The sequence below is a fragment of the Chlamydotis macqueenii genome, chromosome 8 (genome assembly GCF_036417535.1).
Source record: "Chlamydotis macqueenii isolate bChlMac1 chromosome 8, bChlMac1.mat, whole genome shotgun sequence".
NCBI lineage: Eukaryota > Metazoa > Chordata > Aves > Otidiformes > Otididae > Chlamydotis > Chlamydotis macqueenii.
In genome coordinates this window covers 31,345,323-31,362,369 of record NC_141563.1, presented here as the reverse complement: position 1 = coordinate 31,362,369, position 17,047 = coordinate 31,345,323, and the positions used below count along the sequence as shown (strand labels likewise).

At 38.8% G+C, this 17,047-nt stretch overlaps 1 protein-coding gene across 1 annotated transcript in view; it reads left to right on the top strand.

Annotated features, from left to right (window-relative positions):
- The window catches only part of TTC39A (tetratricopeptide repeat domain 39A), a 37,933-nt gene that overhangs the window by 17,595 nt on the left and 3,291 nt on the right, over positions 1 to 17,047 (top strand). Inside the window, exons 9-17 of the mRNA XM_010117078.2 lie at positions 5,330 to 5,438; positions 6,076 to 6,143; positions 6,274 to 6,333; positions 7,108 to 7,269; positions 8,299 to 8,390; positions 9,409 to 9,529; positions 11,842 to 11,953; positions 14,538 to 14,652; positions 15,333 to 15,449. Of these exons, the coding sequence (XP_010115380.2) occupies positions 5,330 to 5,438; positions 6,076 to 6,143; positions 6,274 to 6,333; positions 7,108 to 7,269; positions 8,299 to 8,390; positions 9,409 to 9,529; positions 11,842 to 11,953; positions 14,538 to 14,652; positions 15,333 to 15,449 (956 nt within the window). The remainder of the gene's footprint in view (positions 1 to 5,329; positions 5,439 to 6,075; positions 6,144 to 6,273; positions 6,334 to 7,107; positions 7,270 to 8,298; positions 8,391 to 9,408; positions 9,530 to 11,841; positions 11,954 to 14,537; positions 14,653 to 15,332; positions 15,450 to 17,047) is intronic.

The following is a 17,047-nucleotide window of genomic DNA, read 5'->3' as shown; positions in this document are numbered from 1 at the left end:
GCAATCTTAGGTGACAGGTGGATGAGTGTCATCACCGTTTTATTAATTTATAGGAAGGATCTTAGGTCTGAAAATAAAATGTGTCGTGTAAAAGCACGGAGCTTTTGGGAGAGCGTAGATTAGAACTTGTAAATTTCCAGGAGCTGACCAGGAGCTGTTTCACAAGCAGTAGAGGCAAAAAATCAAATAGTTCTACCTGTCAGTTACAAAGACAAAGAGCATCTAAAGCAAAATAATATCCTAGAAATGTAAGGGCAACTCACATACCAGCAGAGTTCTGAGAATACTTTGCTGAATACTCATCTTATTACTGCAGATGAAAATTGTCCTTCTGATTAAATTTCTGTTGTTTTCTTTTGGCCCGGGGATTTATTGTATGGCTATGAGTGGGCTGATATTTGTGTTGATGAGTCAGCTCCTGTTCCAGTTTTTAATAATGTACTGAAACATGACCTAGATTACCATAAACTTAAGCAAAAACTTGCTGTCTGCACACCATGAAAAAGTATTTTAAGCATATTAATCAAAATTCATTGATGGTCATTTATTTTAACATCTGAAATAAGTCTTTCTGCATTTAACCTTTGTGAGTCAGGTGCCTAAAGGCAAAGCAGAATTGCATTTGCAATCCTTTTCAGTGGTGGTTTGCCAAAGCTTGCAAGAGGAAGCTGTGCTCTGCGGTACAGACAAGAGTCTGAAAGGTGAAAGAAGCAGTGACAGAGGAGGAAAGGGAAAGTTTCTGTGTCATGTGCTGTACCCCATCCAGAGGAAAGGAGTCACCCCATCCCGAGGAAGGGAGTTTGGAGTACATCTGTGTTTGATCTTGCAGTCTTTTGCATTAGATGTTCATGGTGAGCAAAGGGCAGAAGAGCCGTGGTTGGTGCCTTGAGCTGTTTACAGTTTGCCTGGTGCAGCTACAGTGCACTGGAGGACAGCTTGCTTTTAGTATGGGTCATGTGTTTGTTAAAACTGGATATAAAACTGCTTTGTGATATCTTCCACAATACTGATCTGCCTAGAAGCCAGCAGGTTTGCCCCTAGGGACTCTTCTTGTCTCTCAGACATGTTGTGTCTGATAGTAAGTGAAGACATGCCCAAAGCTTCATTACTTCCTAAGCCATTTGTGAGCACCGTGGACAACATGATCAACTTAACAGCAGTCTCGAGTCTCAAAATAGTAGGTAGGATAAGATCAAGAAAGTATAAAAGTAGTCTGAGGCCATGTTTGTTCCCTTCCAGTCCAAGATGTGCCAGTTGTGCCTTTCTCGCTGTTCAAGCTCCTTTCCGTTGTATCATTAGTTAAAATATGGGCTTGTTTGTATTTAATGGCATAGGCCTTGCATTTGAGCATTGAGGTTCAATGCAGTTTTGCACAGTTTTGTGAGAATTTTTTTGTAGGCAGAGGTATGTATTACACACCATCAGGTACGCTGTGCTGCAGAGGCGTGCCTTCCTGTCTCACTGGGCAGCAGGTGAAGTATCTGTCCCATCCGCAGTTTTTGTGTTTAATGATGATTAACTTCTGATGTGAGATCAGAAGAGTCCTTGCACTATTTCCTGTATAGGCATTGAACCTTCTTACGACACCTCTGCCAGATGTCTAGGTGATATTTACTCTCGTTCTTATTTTATAGATGATTACAAATACTGTGCTACTAAACTGTAGGAAAGTTTGACGTGAGCTCACTGTATGTTAATTGCAATTTGTCAGGCGGTCAGATAACAGCGTGATTTCAGGGGAAGACAGGAAAACTCTCAGAACCAATTTCTTTCAAATTATAATTTTTGATGTGGGAGGACGTTTTTCCCAAAGCAGCTGAGCTGAAGAATATTTTTCATGTGTCAATTTGTAGTAATTTGAATGCTAGTTTCCCACTAAGCATCTTTTTGGATTGCATTTTGATCTCTTCTGCAAATTTTAAATGAAATTTAAATCTAAAAATACTTCATGGGATACATTCAATGCCCTGTCTACCAGTTTAATTAGTTCTTCGTAAAAGCTGTTAGTGGTATCTATTGTCCTTGCTAAGCCTGCAGTAATGTCATCGGGTCATGGGACGTGAACGATGACCTTACTTTGTTTTCATTGTCAAGATTTCTAATTAAAAGAAAGTGATGTAAAAATATCGTTCAAGAGCTTTCGCTTCAGGAAAGTAAATGGATTTTAGTCAGTGACAGCTGAAGTAAATACGAACCAGTCTGAATGTTGTCTCATAGTGGTTTTGAGCATTGTCCTTACTCGTCCTGCATTCACTGTGGGAATCCCCACTGCTTATGTGAGGAGTCCTGAATGACAGAGCATGGGATGTCTTGGGACGAGGATCAAATCAATGAGATACTGATGTGATATCATGTGGTGACAGTCTTGGGAGATTGTGGGATATTACAAGCAACTTGCACAGGAAGGTGAGAATTGTCATATTGGGTCACGTTTGTCTCTAAGAAATGTCGTTGCTCCCTGCTCTGCTTTATACCTTAGGCCCTTCAGAGTAACTTACACTTTAAGTCAAAAGAAAACCTGAATGTGTTAATGTCACTTAAGTATTTTGGAGAAATTATGAGCACTTATTGCCTTGACACCTGCTTTATATTGTAGCAATACGCCCTGTAATACTCTTTGGAAGCTCATTTCTGGTGTTCTGGGATTGCTCATATCACCTGTGGCATAGGCGTGGGAGACATTTATGGGTTATTTATGGTTAGAAGGTGTGTCATAATGATTAAATATAATATAATCACCTAGTGACTGGCACCAGTGAATGTAGTTTGTTTACAGAGTTCTCCTTAGGCTCAAGTAGTAGCTGCTTGTGATTTGGTTCCGAGATCCTCGGTTTGATCCCTGGTGAGGATTACACAAGGGTATTGCCCAACTTGTGACACTTGGCTTAGCTGATGATGTTTGCTGGCTAATCTCCGTAAGCTCCCTGTGGAGAAGGAGTAGGTGCTTGAAAAGGTGATTCACAGTGTCTGACCTGGGCTTCTGTGCTGAATTGTACCTTGGAGGAGTACCTGTCTCTGCCAGTTGCAGAGGAAGCCTGGGGAGGTTGGTTGACTGAGCGTGGTACCTAAAACATGCTTCCTAGTGACACCCTTCAGCATCCTACTTTCCTGGGGATCTCATCATAACAGAAGCAGTTTGCAAGAGTTTTTTTGAAGAGAAGCAGCTTTGTTGCGGCATTTTGTACAAGCAAGACTTGTAATACAAATAACTACTTCCAGATTTCTTTTTTTCAGACTATGTCTACTGATTATATTGTTACCTTAATAGAGGAAGTTTGGAATATTCAAGTGGCAGAGTGAAAAGTAAGCATTCTTTAATACCTGTCCTGGACAAACTAGGACTATGGACATACCACAGAGTGAACTAACTCGCTCCGTGAGCTTCCCATACCTGTGTAACTACTCAGTTTAAGAATTTAGGGTCATGTATGCCAGATTTGCAGCCCTCTTCTGATGAATGGGCCATGTTCTTAATCCAGTTACTTCACAGTTACTGCTTTCCAGGATGCACTCCCATGTATGGTGGATGTGGGTTGCGTTCCCTATCCATACAGATGATAACTTTGTTTGGCTCTATTGAAATACATTTTTAAGACTAAAATAGATAAGTGAGATCAGCTTGACAAATGATTAAATTATTCTATATGACTCATAAAATTTGTTTCTGTATCATTCTTAGTGCTATTCACAAATGTGATCAGCCCTCACTTCATATGTACTTTTATATTATATGGAAGATATCAAACACTGTAAAGTCTGGTACTGATGGCAGTAAAGGCTCAGTGAAATATCCAGCCTGAAGATTTTTCACTTCAAAAAAATGTACTTTGGAATTTTTTTCTGCCAAAATTCATTCCACAGAATGTTTTGTCTTACTTATACCTCACAGTGCTAGGGTGTTACTTTTTAAAAAATCTAATATTTGTGGTTTTCATCTGGGCAGTTTAAAGAAGCTGAATATATATTTTGTAACTTATCTGTATCAATCAAACTTTTGCTCTCGGGAGAAAATGAAGTTGTCTTTATTTTGCTGAGTGCTTGATTTCCATTACATCATTGATTTTCAGTAACGATTTTACTATCTTTTGATTTTTTCTGAAGTGACATGCAAGTCAGTATTTTCATTGTTTTGTCCAAACTAGATGTTATACTAAATGACCTACAAATATATATGTTGGTGGTATCTTTCCCTATAACAAAAATCAGTGTAATAAATTAGGATTTTTTTTTTAATAAAAATAACTATTTATGGGAAAACACTTAACTGCACTAGTTAAGTGAAAAAGCACATGTATGATGAACATTAGAATATGATTACAGGCTTCAGGTTTTACACAGTAAGTGGTAAAGGTGAGGTAGCATAATGCTCTGTCGACAAGGACACAAAAAAGATGAAAATCTGTGTTGAGATCATGATCTGAGTGCTCTCTCTGATACCTTCCGTAGCGGCTCCGATAGACGTCCCTGAGGGTCTAGTCACACACATTATGTTCCAGTAACTTTCCGTTGCAGTCATAGTGTAATTTTTAAACAGAATGTTCCCCAGCACACAGCAGATGTCTTACTGTCCGTATTTACTATTAGGCAGATCTCATGTTTAATATGTTTGCATATTTATATTCTTGCTGTGGATATGATGGAACTAGTCCTAGTGTGCTGCTAAATGGTGTTGCCTCAGGAGCTTGAATTCTTGAAGCTGGTTATCCGTCTTGCTCTTGTTGAATATAAATACAGTGTTATACTGGATTGCTTTAGTTCTTCCCAAAGGGAACAGAAATATTCTTTTCATCGTATTTTTCCACTGGTGATAGCGGGCCAACATCATTGCAAAGTTCTTAGCATACTTAAAAACATCCTTTTGCCGTGTCATCTTTTGCGCTGCTAGTTGCAGATTTTTTTTTTTTCTTGTTATCTTTAACTTGCTTATGCAGTGAATAACAACAAGCATGGATACACTGCACAGTGGCCATATGTGTTATTTACCTTGTATTTCAAAACGTGGTTTTTGTTTCTGGAATGCTGTTTAGCAGCACTTGGATCATATTAATAACTTGTCTTACATGCTCGTATGTTAACCATGTAATACATCCCAAGTTGCTGTTCTCATCAGATGTTTTCCAGGCTAAGCAGTAACTCCATGAAAAGCTGTTAGATAATGTCATATGTGTATTGTTATCTTTGATTGCTGTGTAAGCAATGTATATCAGTGCATTTTGGGAATTTGGTTGAGTGAGCAATCTGTCGATAACAGTGCAGAAGTTAACAAACTAGCAAAACACAGCTTTGGTTCTTTTGCAATGCTTTGTCCTCCTCACCTCTGTTTGCACAGGAGCATGGTCTGCTGCAGCTTCAAGAAGGAGCGTCGTCGTACAGCTTTAGGTCGGTGCTGTGTACCATGCTGTTGCTTTGCTATCATACTTTCATGACCTTTGTGTTAGGTAAGATTGTTTATAATAACTCTTGGATTTGATTAGTTCTTGTGGGACACGGGGGAAAGAGATTATTCCATCACCTATTTGTTGGTGAATTGTTTGTTCATGAACAGATTAAATAGAACTCATTTGTGGGTAATTTTACAATCTTAAATTGTCTTAATCTTCAAGATGGAGGTTTGTTTAACACATTGGAAGGGTAACAATGGGGATAGCAAAGGAAGTTGTGAGAACTAAATCTGTCTTCAGTAGTCAGGTGCATTATTTGGGACGTTAAAACAATTGCTCTAAGTTATGACTTTCTGAATACTTTGTTCAAGTTTATATGTCATTCCTGGCTTTTCTGGAAGGTGGTAGCTTCCCACGGAGACATATTTCCCTGTTATCTCCTGCTAAAGCATTCAACAACATGTGTGTGTTTGTGCATAAGTGAATTGTCAAGTCAGTAAGGATAATGTTGTTCAGGTCTTCCTGCTTGGTGGCTTAGTGCAACACCAACCTGGATTTAAGCCTTACTTAGCAGAGAGAGTAACTTAGATATTGTCCAGATGAGGATGGCTTATCAGTACCTCACATTCCTGGTTTTTTTTTTTATTTTTTATTTTCCTACTATTTTTATCACTTGCATTTTTATGCATTCTAGGGACAGGAAAAGGAAATGTTGAGGAGGCAGAAAGACTACTTAAGCCTTACTTGGCTCGCTATCCAAAGGTAAAAAGAATCATAATTTAGTTAGGTATGATTGTTCAGTGTTTTCTTGCCAAATAACAAAGATCTAGACTGTATAGTCAGCTTGAAAACTGTTAAAGAATACTTGTATTTTTATTATTATTTATTACAGGGAGCCATATTCCTGTTTTTTGCAGGCAGGATAGAAACGCTAAAGGGTAATATTGATGCGGTAAGTAATCCTTTTGCTCTTGGGAAAGTCAGTTTCAAAAGCTTTAGAAAAACTCCAGGAACGATGTTTCCTTTTTGGCTAATGCTTCCTGTGTCTTTGGCCTATATATAATTTAGAGTTTATGAATTACAAATAGGGATTTTGAAAACTGTTTTGACTAGCTTGTTTGACCAGCTCATTTTGCTACCCTTCTCAATTTCTGGTGATAATCTAGTTCACCAGCATTAATGACACAGTTTTCTCATTGTCTTTCCTATCCTGAAGCAAGTTGTGCCTTTGATAAAGTCCAGTGGTAATCCTTTGCCTTTAGTCTGAGTGGAGAGTCATACGAGACTTGAAAGAATTAGGGAGGTGAAGAATGCATGTCCAGAATACTCTGAGACAGAGTATCAGCTGATGTGCAGTATCGTAGCTCCCTTGAAATCTTTGGAGCTGCAAAAATAAATGTTATCTGAGCATCTCTCCCCTGACTTTAGTTTCCTAATTTCCCTAGACACAAACATGCATTTTTGTCTGTGCTTGGAACTTACTATGACTTCCAGGAATGGGGAGCTCTGCTGGAGGGGTAAACCTGCTAACACCAGGATGACTGCGGAGCCAAGAATCTCTTGTGTGAAGCCAACAAATGTAATTTTAGGGAATACTGGGCTGTTAATAATTTGGAAGTTGTAGGAGTCATGCCGGCAGATCGTGGAGCCCCAATGTCTATTACAGCACTGGTGTATGTACGTTTACACGTGATTAAGGCAGTGTTTGAAAAATCTCTGTGTTCAGGCAGTTAATAGGTATGAAGAATGTTGCGAGGCTCAGCAATATTGGAAGCAGTTTCATCACATGTGTTACTGGGAGCTCATGTGGTGCTTCACCTACAAGCGCCAGTGGAAGATGGCTTTCTTCTATGCAGACCTGCTAAGTAAAGAAAACACTTGGTCAAAGGTAAGCAGAACAGAAGGCCAGAAGGCCCTGTAGTATCTGTTAACTTTTAATCAGATTGAGTTGATTTTGTAGCTTTAAAGATGAAGATTGTATAACAAAACCTGGTTTGCTGTGGCTCTTATGGAACAATGTGAATTGCAGATATTCAAATCTGAACAGATTGTGGGCAAACAGAAATCTTTTGAGTGTGACTTGAAGAACAGATTGTTAAAGATGTTCTGCTGTGTATTGGCTGGTTGTGTAATCAACACATTGCAATTAATGGCGCAAGCTGCCATTTCTTTCGTTACATTATGGTTATAAGCTCTTTTGGTGATGAGTGAGGCTAGCCATGATGATACCTCCAGGTTAATAAATATAATTAGAAGAGGCGCCTTGCCTTGTGCATCTCAAAGGGAGAAGCTCTTCCGTCCAGAACCCTGGTAACTTTCCTCCCTTCATCTTCCCCTGAACCCCAGGGAAATCTGTCAGAAGGGATTAAGTCTGTTGGGAGGGGTGTGTGTGGTTGATTGGAGTTTTGTTTCTTCTTACCGTGATCTGACTATGTGTGTGGGGAGGGTATCTCTGTCTGGTTTTTTTTCTGTTATACATTGTATGTATTGGCCAAGTGGAACCAAAACCAACATACGGACCAAGCAGCCAGGTTCTAGAGCCTAATATTTGAGATACGCTACCAAGCTGTGATTGGACACATAGTAGTATTTCTTTCTCTGAGCGTGACCTTTTCATAAGTATTCTTACATGTATTCCTGAGACTAATAAAAATTCACTTTACACGAGCATGAGATTTGTTCTTGGAATTTGGACATAAACTATAAGCTGATACAAAGTAAACAGACGTACATGATAAAGATTTCTGTACTCCACTTTCTAAAATACTTCTGCTGCTTAAAATTTTGTCAATTACCTCTGTTTGTGAGCAAAAGCAGCAAATTCTTCCTCTTTGTTGCTGTTTTCTGCATTTTATATCAAGAATAGTGATGCTATAAATTCATTTTTCTGTATAGATATTCTTGATTGCATTTGCAGGCTACTTACATTTACATGAAAGCTGCTTATCTCAGTATGTTTGGACCAGATGACTGCAGTCCTTTTGGAGACAATGAAGTTGAATTATTTAGGTAAAATTTGCTGGTTCTTGGTTACAGCAATTTCCTGTCTTTTCACATCACAGTACTGGGGGGAAAGAGGCAAAATTATTCATTCTGCAGTTTGGAAGAACTGTGCAAATAGCATTGGATTGGTAAGAAATTGCAGAGTGAAACATTCCCTTAAACTGAAGTGGACCCTAATTTCAGATAGCAGATTTCTCCTGATTTGGAAATACTTTAGGGATAAGATATTAGGTCTGTCAGCCATACAGTGGCTGCTGCTGTTGCATGTAATATTCACACTCTTTTTCAGTTGTTTCCATTAATCAAAATGGCATGTAAGGTACGAAAGCCTTAAATGGATTATGCTGCAAGGTGTGTGCCTCCTTAGTGGAGACATCAGTACAACTTGATTATTGGTCTGAAAAGAACATGAAATAATTAAATGTGCAAGTGGCTATATGCATTATTAACACAGTGAGTTAACCTGATTGTAATGTTTCAGATCAGAAATGCCTAAATCTTGCTGGGGCAAAGAAAATTGATTTTTTGGTCTTTACAATTTTTCTATAAAATCTAAATATCACTTTTTAATGTGCTTACAATATATTGGTACTTTTCAGCTTTTCCTGCTATATAATCATTACAAGCAGATTTAACTGAATTTGGGATGCCTTACAAAGTGAATAGGTTTGGTCCTTGGGAGAATGAGATGAACACAGATAAAAGCTAGCTTGCCTCTTAGTCTATGAAGAGAGATGAGCCCTTAATAAGTTAGGTGCATCATCTCATTTAGTCTTTGGGTGGGGATGAGTCCCTCTTCCTCCTGCTTGATTAAAGAGGAAGCCTGGAGATAAAAGTGCCCTGCATAAAGACAGCTTTTATGAATATGTATTGCTCATCCTCCACAGAGGTAGCAATAACTGTGTGTAACAGCTTTTTTAAGTTCTCTTTGGTTTGATTTTTTTTAAGTTTGAATGTTGGTTTTTTTTTCCCCCCCAGAGGTTCACAGAGGAAATATTCCTTACATTTTCCTTTAAACTTTCAGGATTGTTCCCAGTTTGAAACTGAAAATTGCAGGGAAATCTCTGCCTACAGAAAAGTTTGCCATTCGGAAAGCTCGACGATACCTTTCTTCAAACCCCATTCCTTTGCCTGTCCCACCTTTGGTAAGTTAAAAATACCCCTTCCCTCCCCCTTAGTAACATTTTTTTTTAATTTATGGAAATAAAACTGAAATAATTAGAATAGTATCTTTCCATGTTTCTAAGGTAAAACCTCTGCAGGAGACTGGAATGTTCCCAAAGCAAAGCCAAATGAATGTGAGGAATGCTGTAAAACTGGGGCATGCACCAGCCACAGGGAACTCAGCCAGTTTTTGTGACACGTAAACGTGTTGTGTGTGTAACTCATTGTTCCAGCTATAGAATAGCATGCTCCTAGCAGCTTTCTTTTCATTCCTTTTTGAGGAACGTTGCCCTAGGTCTCTTCTGTCGTGTGTCATTTACTGACACTGCTAAAAGAGTTTAAGGTACAAACTGAGGAGGGAGGGAATCAAGGAAACAATGCAATAGCTGGGGACTGCGTTTAGGAATCTATTTAATATGCTCCTGAATGTTTGCAATTTGGTGCTCTCCAGAGCAACTCACGGGTGCTGCGATGAAACAACCAAATCCTTTAACTGCTCCAGAAAACCATTGCATACTGTTGAATTTTAATTTTTTTTTTTAAATTTTTTTTTGCTGGCCAGTTCCCTGTGGCCAGATGAGAACGGCTGCATAAGGTATCCATTGCCTTGCTCATGGTGCACTTACAAAAATCTGTCTGCAAAGAACACATAAAAGAGCATAAAAGGATTTTGAGTCCACAGGTTTGCCAAGTGCAGTGGTGTTAACATTTGCAGTTATTTGAGCTGTTGTGATTGAGAAACAGATGGATAATTAGTAAATACTCTTTAAGAAAATGCCTGAACAAGGAGAGCCTCTTGGAGACACCAGTGAGTAGTCATTTCTCTGCCCACCAACTGGGTATGTGACACAGTGCTTCTTGAAGAAATACAGTTGTTGCAGCACAGTGTGAATATTCACTAGGGGCCACTTTCCACAAAGTCTTAAGACTTGAAGTGAGGGAAATAATTAGGTTACTTTGATTTGCCTTTCAGGTTTCAGAGATTGTAGTGAGTAAGAAACGTGCACACCTGGGGTTTGGCTGGGCTGTTCTAATGGGATTTTAGCAGAACAGGTTTCTGTACTAAGGGCTGTCCTGAGAGAGGCTGGGCATTGCGTCCTTTGTTTCTGCTGCAGTTGCATTTCTGAGGCAGCAGATGCCGCAGCTGAACGGTTAAAAGCACTCAGGATGCGAAACTATGTGCAGAATCTCATCTCCATAATTTTTCTTTTCACTGTGAAGGGACTTGCTGAGAGGAGCGAGTCCTCAAGCAAGTCTTGGCTCGGAGATTTAGCCTACAATAAACATAGTTTGAGTGCTTCTGTGTCAAGACCATGTTAACAAATCTGCACTAGATATGCAAGTTCAGCACAGGTTTTCCAATCAATAGAGACCAGATGGTGAAAGCAGTAGTGACTGAGGTTAACATGCTGGCTCATCTATTCTAGCCTGACAGCTTTTTGTACTGTAGTTCCAGAACTTAGTTATTCTATACAGAAAGTTTATAGAAAAGCTTTAAATTATCAAATACAGACTAGGTTGTATAAATAAATAGAATCAGTCATGAGGATCAGTTATAAGTCTATATAATATTTCCATCTTTAACTTTGTGATTGCTAGTGGCAATGGACGCATTTGGTCTGGTGATATACTCGGAGAGAACACCAATAACAAATAGGAATTAAACCAGTAGTATTTAATAAAATTTACTCGAAGAACAGTTGAATAAGAAAGAAATTACTTTCTGTGGTAACGTCTAACAAACCTGCTGAATTTAAGGGGTTTACAGTTTGGCTCTAAAATTCTATTGTTTTCTTTGAAGCTTGGCTTAAAGGTTAGAGTTTTTTTTGTTTTCTTTTTGTTTTGCTGTCCTAAGGTTTTATATTTTTCTATTATAGCAATACTTTCCAGTTATTTATAGTTACTACTGCTCTGGCTGGGATAGATAGAACTGAAAAGCAAGAGGAGACCTTAATCAAGGGAGAGTTAGCCATGTATCGGGAATGTTTTAAGTCTGTCTGTCTTGTAGGTACTTGCCTTCATCTGTAAGTGAGATTGTATTTGCATTCTGTTCAAGCAGTACGCCGTGCATTGTGTGTAGTAAAAGGCTCTTTAGTTGTCTTCCAAAGCTAATTTGTTCTGAAAACCAATGTAACAAGTTTTCAGTTGCAACAAAAATATGTTTTGACAAACTGACTTTTTATTTAAGGAACCTGTAACTTTTTCATCATACAGAGGGATAAAGTTAAGTATTTCATCACTGCATTTATCCAGTACTGTAACTAATGATGCTGTCATTTCTCCCTGACCCTAGGAAATGATGTATATCTGGAATGGCTATGCTGTAATTGGAAAATGTCCCAACTTAACAGAAGGCATGTTAGAGACTTTAATTGAAGCGGAAGAAGCATTGGCAAGGAGTTCAGGTAATCGGTGATATGGTTTAAGCAGGTATTTTACAGTGCAACAGCTAAAGATACTATCTGTGAATACAGACACTCCTTAGTAAAGTTAATCTGATCATAGGAGGAACATAGATAATGAAACCGTGAACTGTTTATGCAGAGAGGAATAATTTTCATTTTTAATGTAACAATAACTTTAATGTAGCAAGTGATTTTTCCGTCCACAGGTGTGTATTAGGAATAGTTTGACATGTATGAAAATACTGTTTATTTTGCTAGATCAAAATCAGTGTATGTATTGACTTGATTACTTGAATCATGAAGCTTTGTTATCCTCGGATACTGTATTTCAGTTTTGATGGATAAATAGAAGGAGACAAGTCAGTCTTGTGTTTTTAAAGCGCTGTCAGTTTACGATGTGACCTTGGGCTGAATGGTATTTGTGTGTCAACAGTATGCTACAGAAAGCCGGGACACTAGGGATGGGCTTCCTTTGCACTGTGAATGAGCGTAAGGTAGGGGACAGTACTGAACTGGAACAGGCTCTGCTGCCGTATCTTCTGTCGGTCTGTTAATTAGCCATTCATGAGAAAGTTCAATTAATGTTTATTTTTTGCCAGTCTTTCCCAACTCCTGTGGGGGTGCAACCAGGCTGCACAGCTTTTTCTCACAGAATTTTCTCTTATTAAATATTTTATCTTATTATTATATACTGCCTTCCCGCAAGAGGATCAAGCCCATGTTGACAAAGGAATATGGGGAAAATCACTGCATTGCAGTCTTTTCTAGGACCTTGGTCTTCCTGTGCACATCGATTTGAAAGAGTTGTCTGAAAGACTGGCTAATGCTATCTTCTTTTTAATTAGTTGTGAAAAGAGAACAGCAAAATATTGTCAGTGAAGGTGACATCTTGGAAGAAGGCTTTTGACCCTTTCATTTCCTTTGTCACCCATTTTGCTACATTATTTTGAATAAATTAATTATTTCTCTTATACCTTTTTTTTTTCTTCGTTGGTAAATTGTGGATAAGGCTGGCTTTTTGCAGCGATTTGTAGGAGATTCATGTTTATAAAACTGTAATACAATGAGGACATGTAATCGAAAAGTTGGCTATATTTTAAACACGCCAACAATTTAAAGTATTATCTGTTCCAAAGAGTGACTTGCTGTTTCCAGGCATCGTGCTTCCCTTGAGCTTTCCTGATAGAGTCTGGGGGTTAAACTGTTGTATTTTCAAGTATTTCTCTGAATTACTATGAGATTCATAATGCAAGATTCTAACACTATAAAATGATGAATGTGAGGATGTGCCCATAGCAGCATTATACCATATAAGATGTAAAAGGAAGACTGTTAGTGGAAGTAACATCTAGAAATGCAAATCTGATATGCATAATTGTGTCTAGGATATGTTAAAGTAGAGGAAGTACATGCGTGTGAATGTGGTCTTGGGACAGATGTCCGGAAGATAAAATTGACCTGCTCGCTTTTTTTCTTTTCTTTTTTTTTTTTTTTTAATTCTTATGAAATACCTCTTCTGTGGCCTTGAGTCATGTCACTGTGCACGTACCTAGCGTGTCAACTTTTGCCCTCTTCCCTGTTCCTTCTAAGTTAGTTTGCAGCATAGGCTTTGGGCATCTTCCCTGGGATTTGCTTTGGTGATGTGTATATCTAGGGGCCACGATGGGGCTTAGCAACAAAAGTGACTCCAGTTATAGGATCAAGGCCCCCAACTGCATAGTCCAAAGGGAAGCAGCTGTTTCGTGCAGTATGTGTCAGCATTTAATCAGCTGGAGTGATAGAGGAGGAACCAGGTGAGGTTCGGAGTAGTGAAAACCGGCTGACATTCAGTAGCACAAGATGCAATACAACACGTTTTGCAGAAATTCTTCCTAGTTACTCTTTAATGAATTGGAAATGAGCAAGCAAGCTGAAGATTTCACTTCTAAACTGCCTATCTGGAATGGCGATGAAAAAGCCAGATATTTTCTTTGAAATGTATTATGCAAAATTTTTCTGATGGAGAAAGGATGTTGTTAGTAAGGACTTTGAAGTAGGCACTGGTAAGACTCTGGGCACTCCTAATTAAGTGTAAACTCAGGTGAGCAGAAGGTATGGTAAGAAGGTGAGGGAATGTGAGGTAGCAGGTAGCAAAGTTTGGCATGTTTTTGTTTAGCCAAACAAAGGTGGAGAATTAATAGAATACTTGCCTACGAATCCATCATGTGACTAGAAGTCAAGGAAGGAGAAGGACTATACGCACTGAAGGGCAATGAAGGCGTAAGGTTGAGAGATTGTAAGTTGGACCTCAGTATTTCCAAAGTGTACACTTTAAATTAGTTTTTAGGTGTCGGAACAATAAGATTGTGGAATAGCGTTTCAGTGGGAGAAGGGAGGAAAGGAACAGCCCAGCAATTTTTAGACTAAGTTTGACTGATTTATGAAAAGATTGATGTGTGTTTGTCTCTGCAATGAATTAACTAAATTGACCAGTTAGCTCTTTCTCTCCTGTGTTCCAGTAAATGGATTGTGGTCACACCTACCTGTGTAAAAGTCACTGCTGCTCTAGATTTTTCTAAAATATGCTGTTTACTTCATCTTGCAGCTACAGAATTACTAGCAGATGACCAGTGCGTGATAAAACTGTTAAAGGGTTTATGCCTCAAGCATTTGGGCAAGATCTCAGAAGCAGAAGACCAGTTTAATTACATCTATTTAAAGTAAGTCTTCATACCTGGCATATAAGACAGCTCTTGAATTTCTCAGTAAATATTCATTTCAAGTAAGAGGAGATGCAACTGTGATAGGAATGGAAGGGAGAGAACTGCAGTGTCTAGTATTTATTTCAGTTGATATCAAGGAATTGCAATTTTAGTTGCCAGTATTGCTAGCCATGTATGGAAAAAGAATTGCAGATCTACAGTTTTACTGAGATATTTTCTCCTTTTTGGGGGGCTATACATGCACAATTTTTTTGAGATATCACTTCCCTTTTTTTCCCCCCTTTCTTCTTACCGTTCATGAAGAAGCTGTACCCAAAAAGCCAAATGCAGTCTCAGAGACAGATGGCAGCACAATTACACTTAGAACTTCTTTACATCGTGTAGTGAATGGCATCTCTTTTTGTCAGTTCACAATATTGTCATCTTTTCTAATACCTTCCAGATAATAAAAGGCAGTATTTTGTAATCCTAAAAAATAACATATTGTGCAGGATGATCATGCAAAATACACATTGAATAACTGGGAAGGTAGCTTTGGGTAGAGAACATAACGAGTGTTGTAATAGAGATTGATTGCTCTTTCTGATCTTAGCTAATCTCCTATTTATTTGTGTTTGTTAAATGAAGGAAACAATATATCGTTTCAAGATCTTGAGACTATTTCTTTTCCAATGCAGTGAGAAGAAGATAAAATATGACCATTATCTAATTCCAAATGCCTTGCTGGAGCTGGCGATACTGTATCTAGACCAGGGCAGAAGAGAAGAAGCAATAAAACTACTGGAAAGAGCAAAGTAAGCAAGTGAAAAGCCTGTGCTGATGTCTGATGGGTCAGCAGGGTTTTGCTGGTTAGCGAGAAGCAGAAACATTTCATTACCATCACGGAAATGCATTGTTTCATTTTTTTTCAATGGAAGGACTCATGCCCTAGTTTTGGTTTGGACTTTTCTAGTGGTAGACATTATCTTATCATTCAGTCTGTGACTTACCCATCCATTCTGATAAGAGAAAAACAAAATTTCTAAAGATATTATATGAACGTCAAAGGCTTCCGTAAGAAATAATCCATGTGTAACAAAATGTAATAATCTTTGGAGTCTATTTACTTATTCATAAAATATGTATTAAATTAAATCAAAGCTCAGTGTTATGGCTGAAACAGCATTGCTCAAATTGATGGCTAACAGTGCTGTTTTCTTTCCTTGATGAAATACATTTAAGATCATGCTTCAGGTTGCATTTAGTATCTTTGTGTTGTTTCATCCACATTTGAAAGGCAACTGAAACACCTGCTTTTACTATTTTGTGTGACTGATTTTTCTAGCAAAATAGGTTTACCAGGAAGAGCTGGACTTGATCATGTATGTTCTTTATTATAAAATTAACAAAATACAGGGTTTGCCTCTGTCCGAGCCTTTACTTCTCTGCTGAGCCAAAGTTTCTTGGAGGGGCACATGAGAGGGAATCCAAACCGAACAACCCTCGCCCTCTTCAAGCATCCTGCAGCAGGGTAGTTCACCTCTCTGCCTGGATCCTGAATGAGTCCAGATGTCTGCATCTTTCCAAGTGCAGAGTCATGCCAGTCACTGCCGCAGGTGTGAGCAGCTACAAAACTGGTGTCTGGCCCCAGGTTTCAAAGAGGTCAGATGGAGTTTTTGTGTTGAGCTTTTGTCCAAGTCAATCCACTGTGAAGACAGTGGTGAATCAGCCTACTGGAGATTATGCCAAAAGCCTGTCAGCACAAAAATTAAAATATTGCAGTTCTTAATCTGCTATGCTTGTGAGCCTGGTTCTCTGTAGACTCACAGAAGATATTAAGAGCAGCAAAAATTGTGTTAGCAAAATGCAATGGAAAGTGTTTCAATTGGTTTCACATTCCTCAAAGCATGCCTCTCCTCCTGTCCTCATTTCCTGTTAAAATCTCTCTTAAGAAGAGATCTAGAAATGAACGATTCAGAGCTTCTCGTTCCATCTGGTACTCCTGTCGCTTGCTGCTCAGCCATCGCACCTTTCCCCTGACCGCTATTTAAGCCAGACCCCCTCGAGGGAAGGTGTTTGGCTTAAAGACGACCACCAGCAGACAGCAGCTCTTAAATTTGCTGTTACCTAGTGTATGAAAGGCTGATACTCAGACTTGCTGTGCTCAAAGAACTCGCAGAAGCTGTAACGATAGGCAAACAAAAAACCACCAGAACCCCCCTCCTTGTTTCAGTCATTAAAAAAAGAAGTGCAGTCCTTACATTTCCACCTGCAGCTGTTGCATTGCATTAAAATGCACAGTTATAAGCTTTCAGCTAAAAATGCTGGATGTCTTTGGAGCCACTAGAGGGAGAAGGCGTTGGCCGCGGTAGGTTTCAGGACTGCGGAATTATGTTTGCAGTTGGCAGGAGTG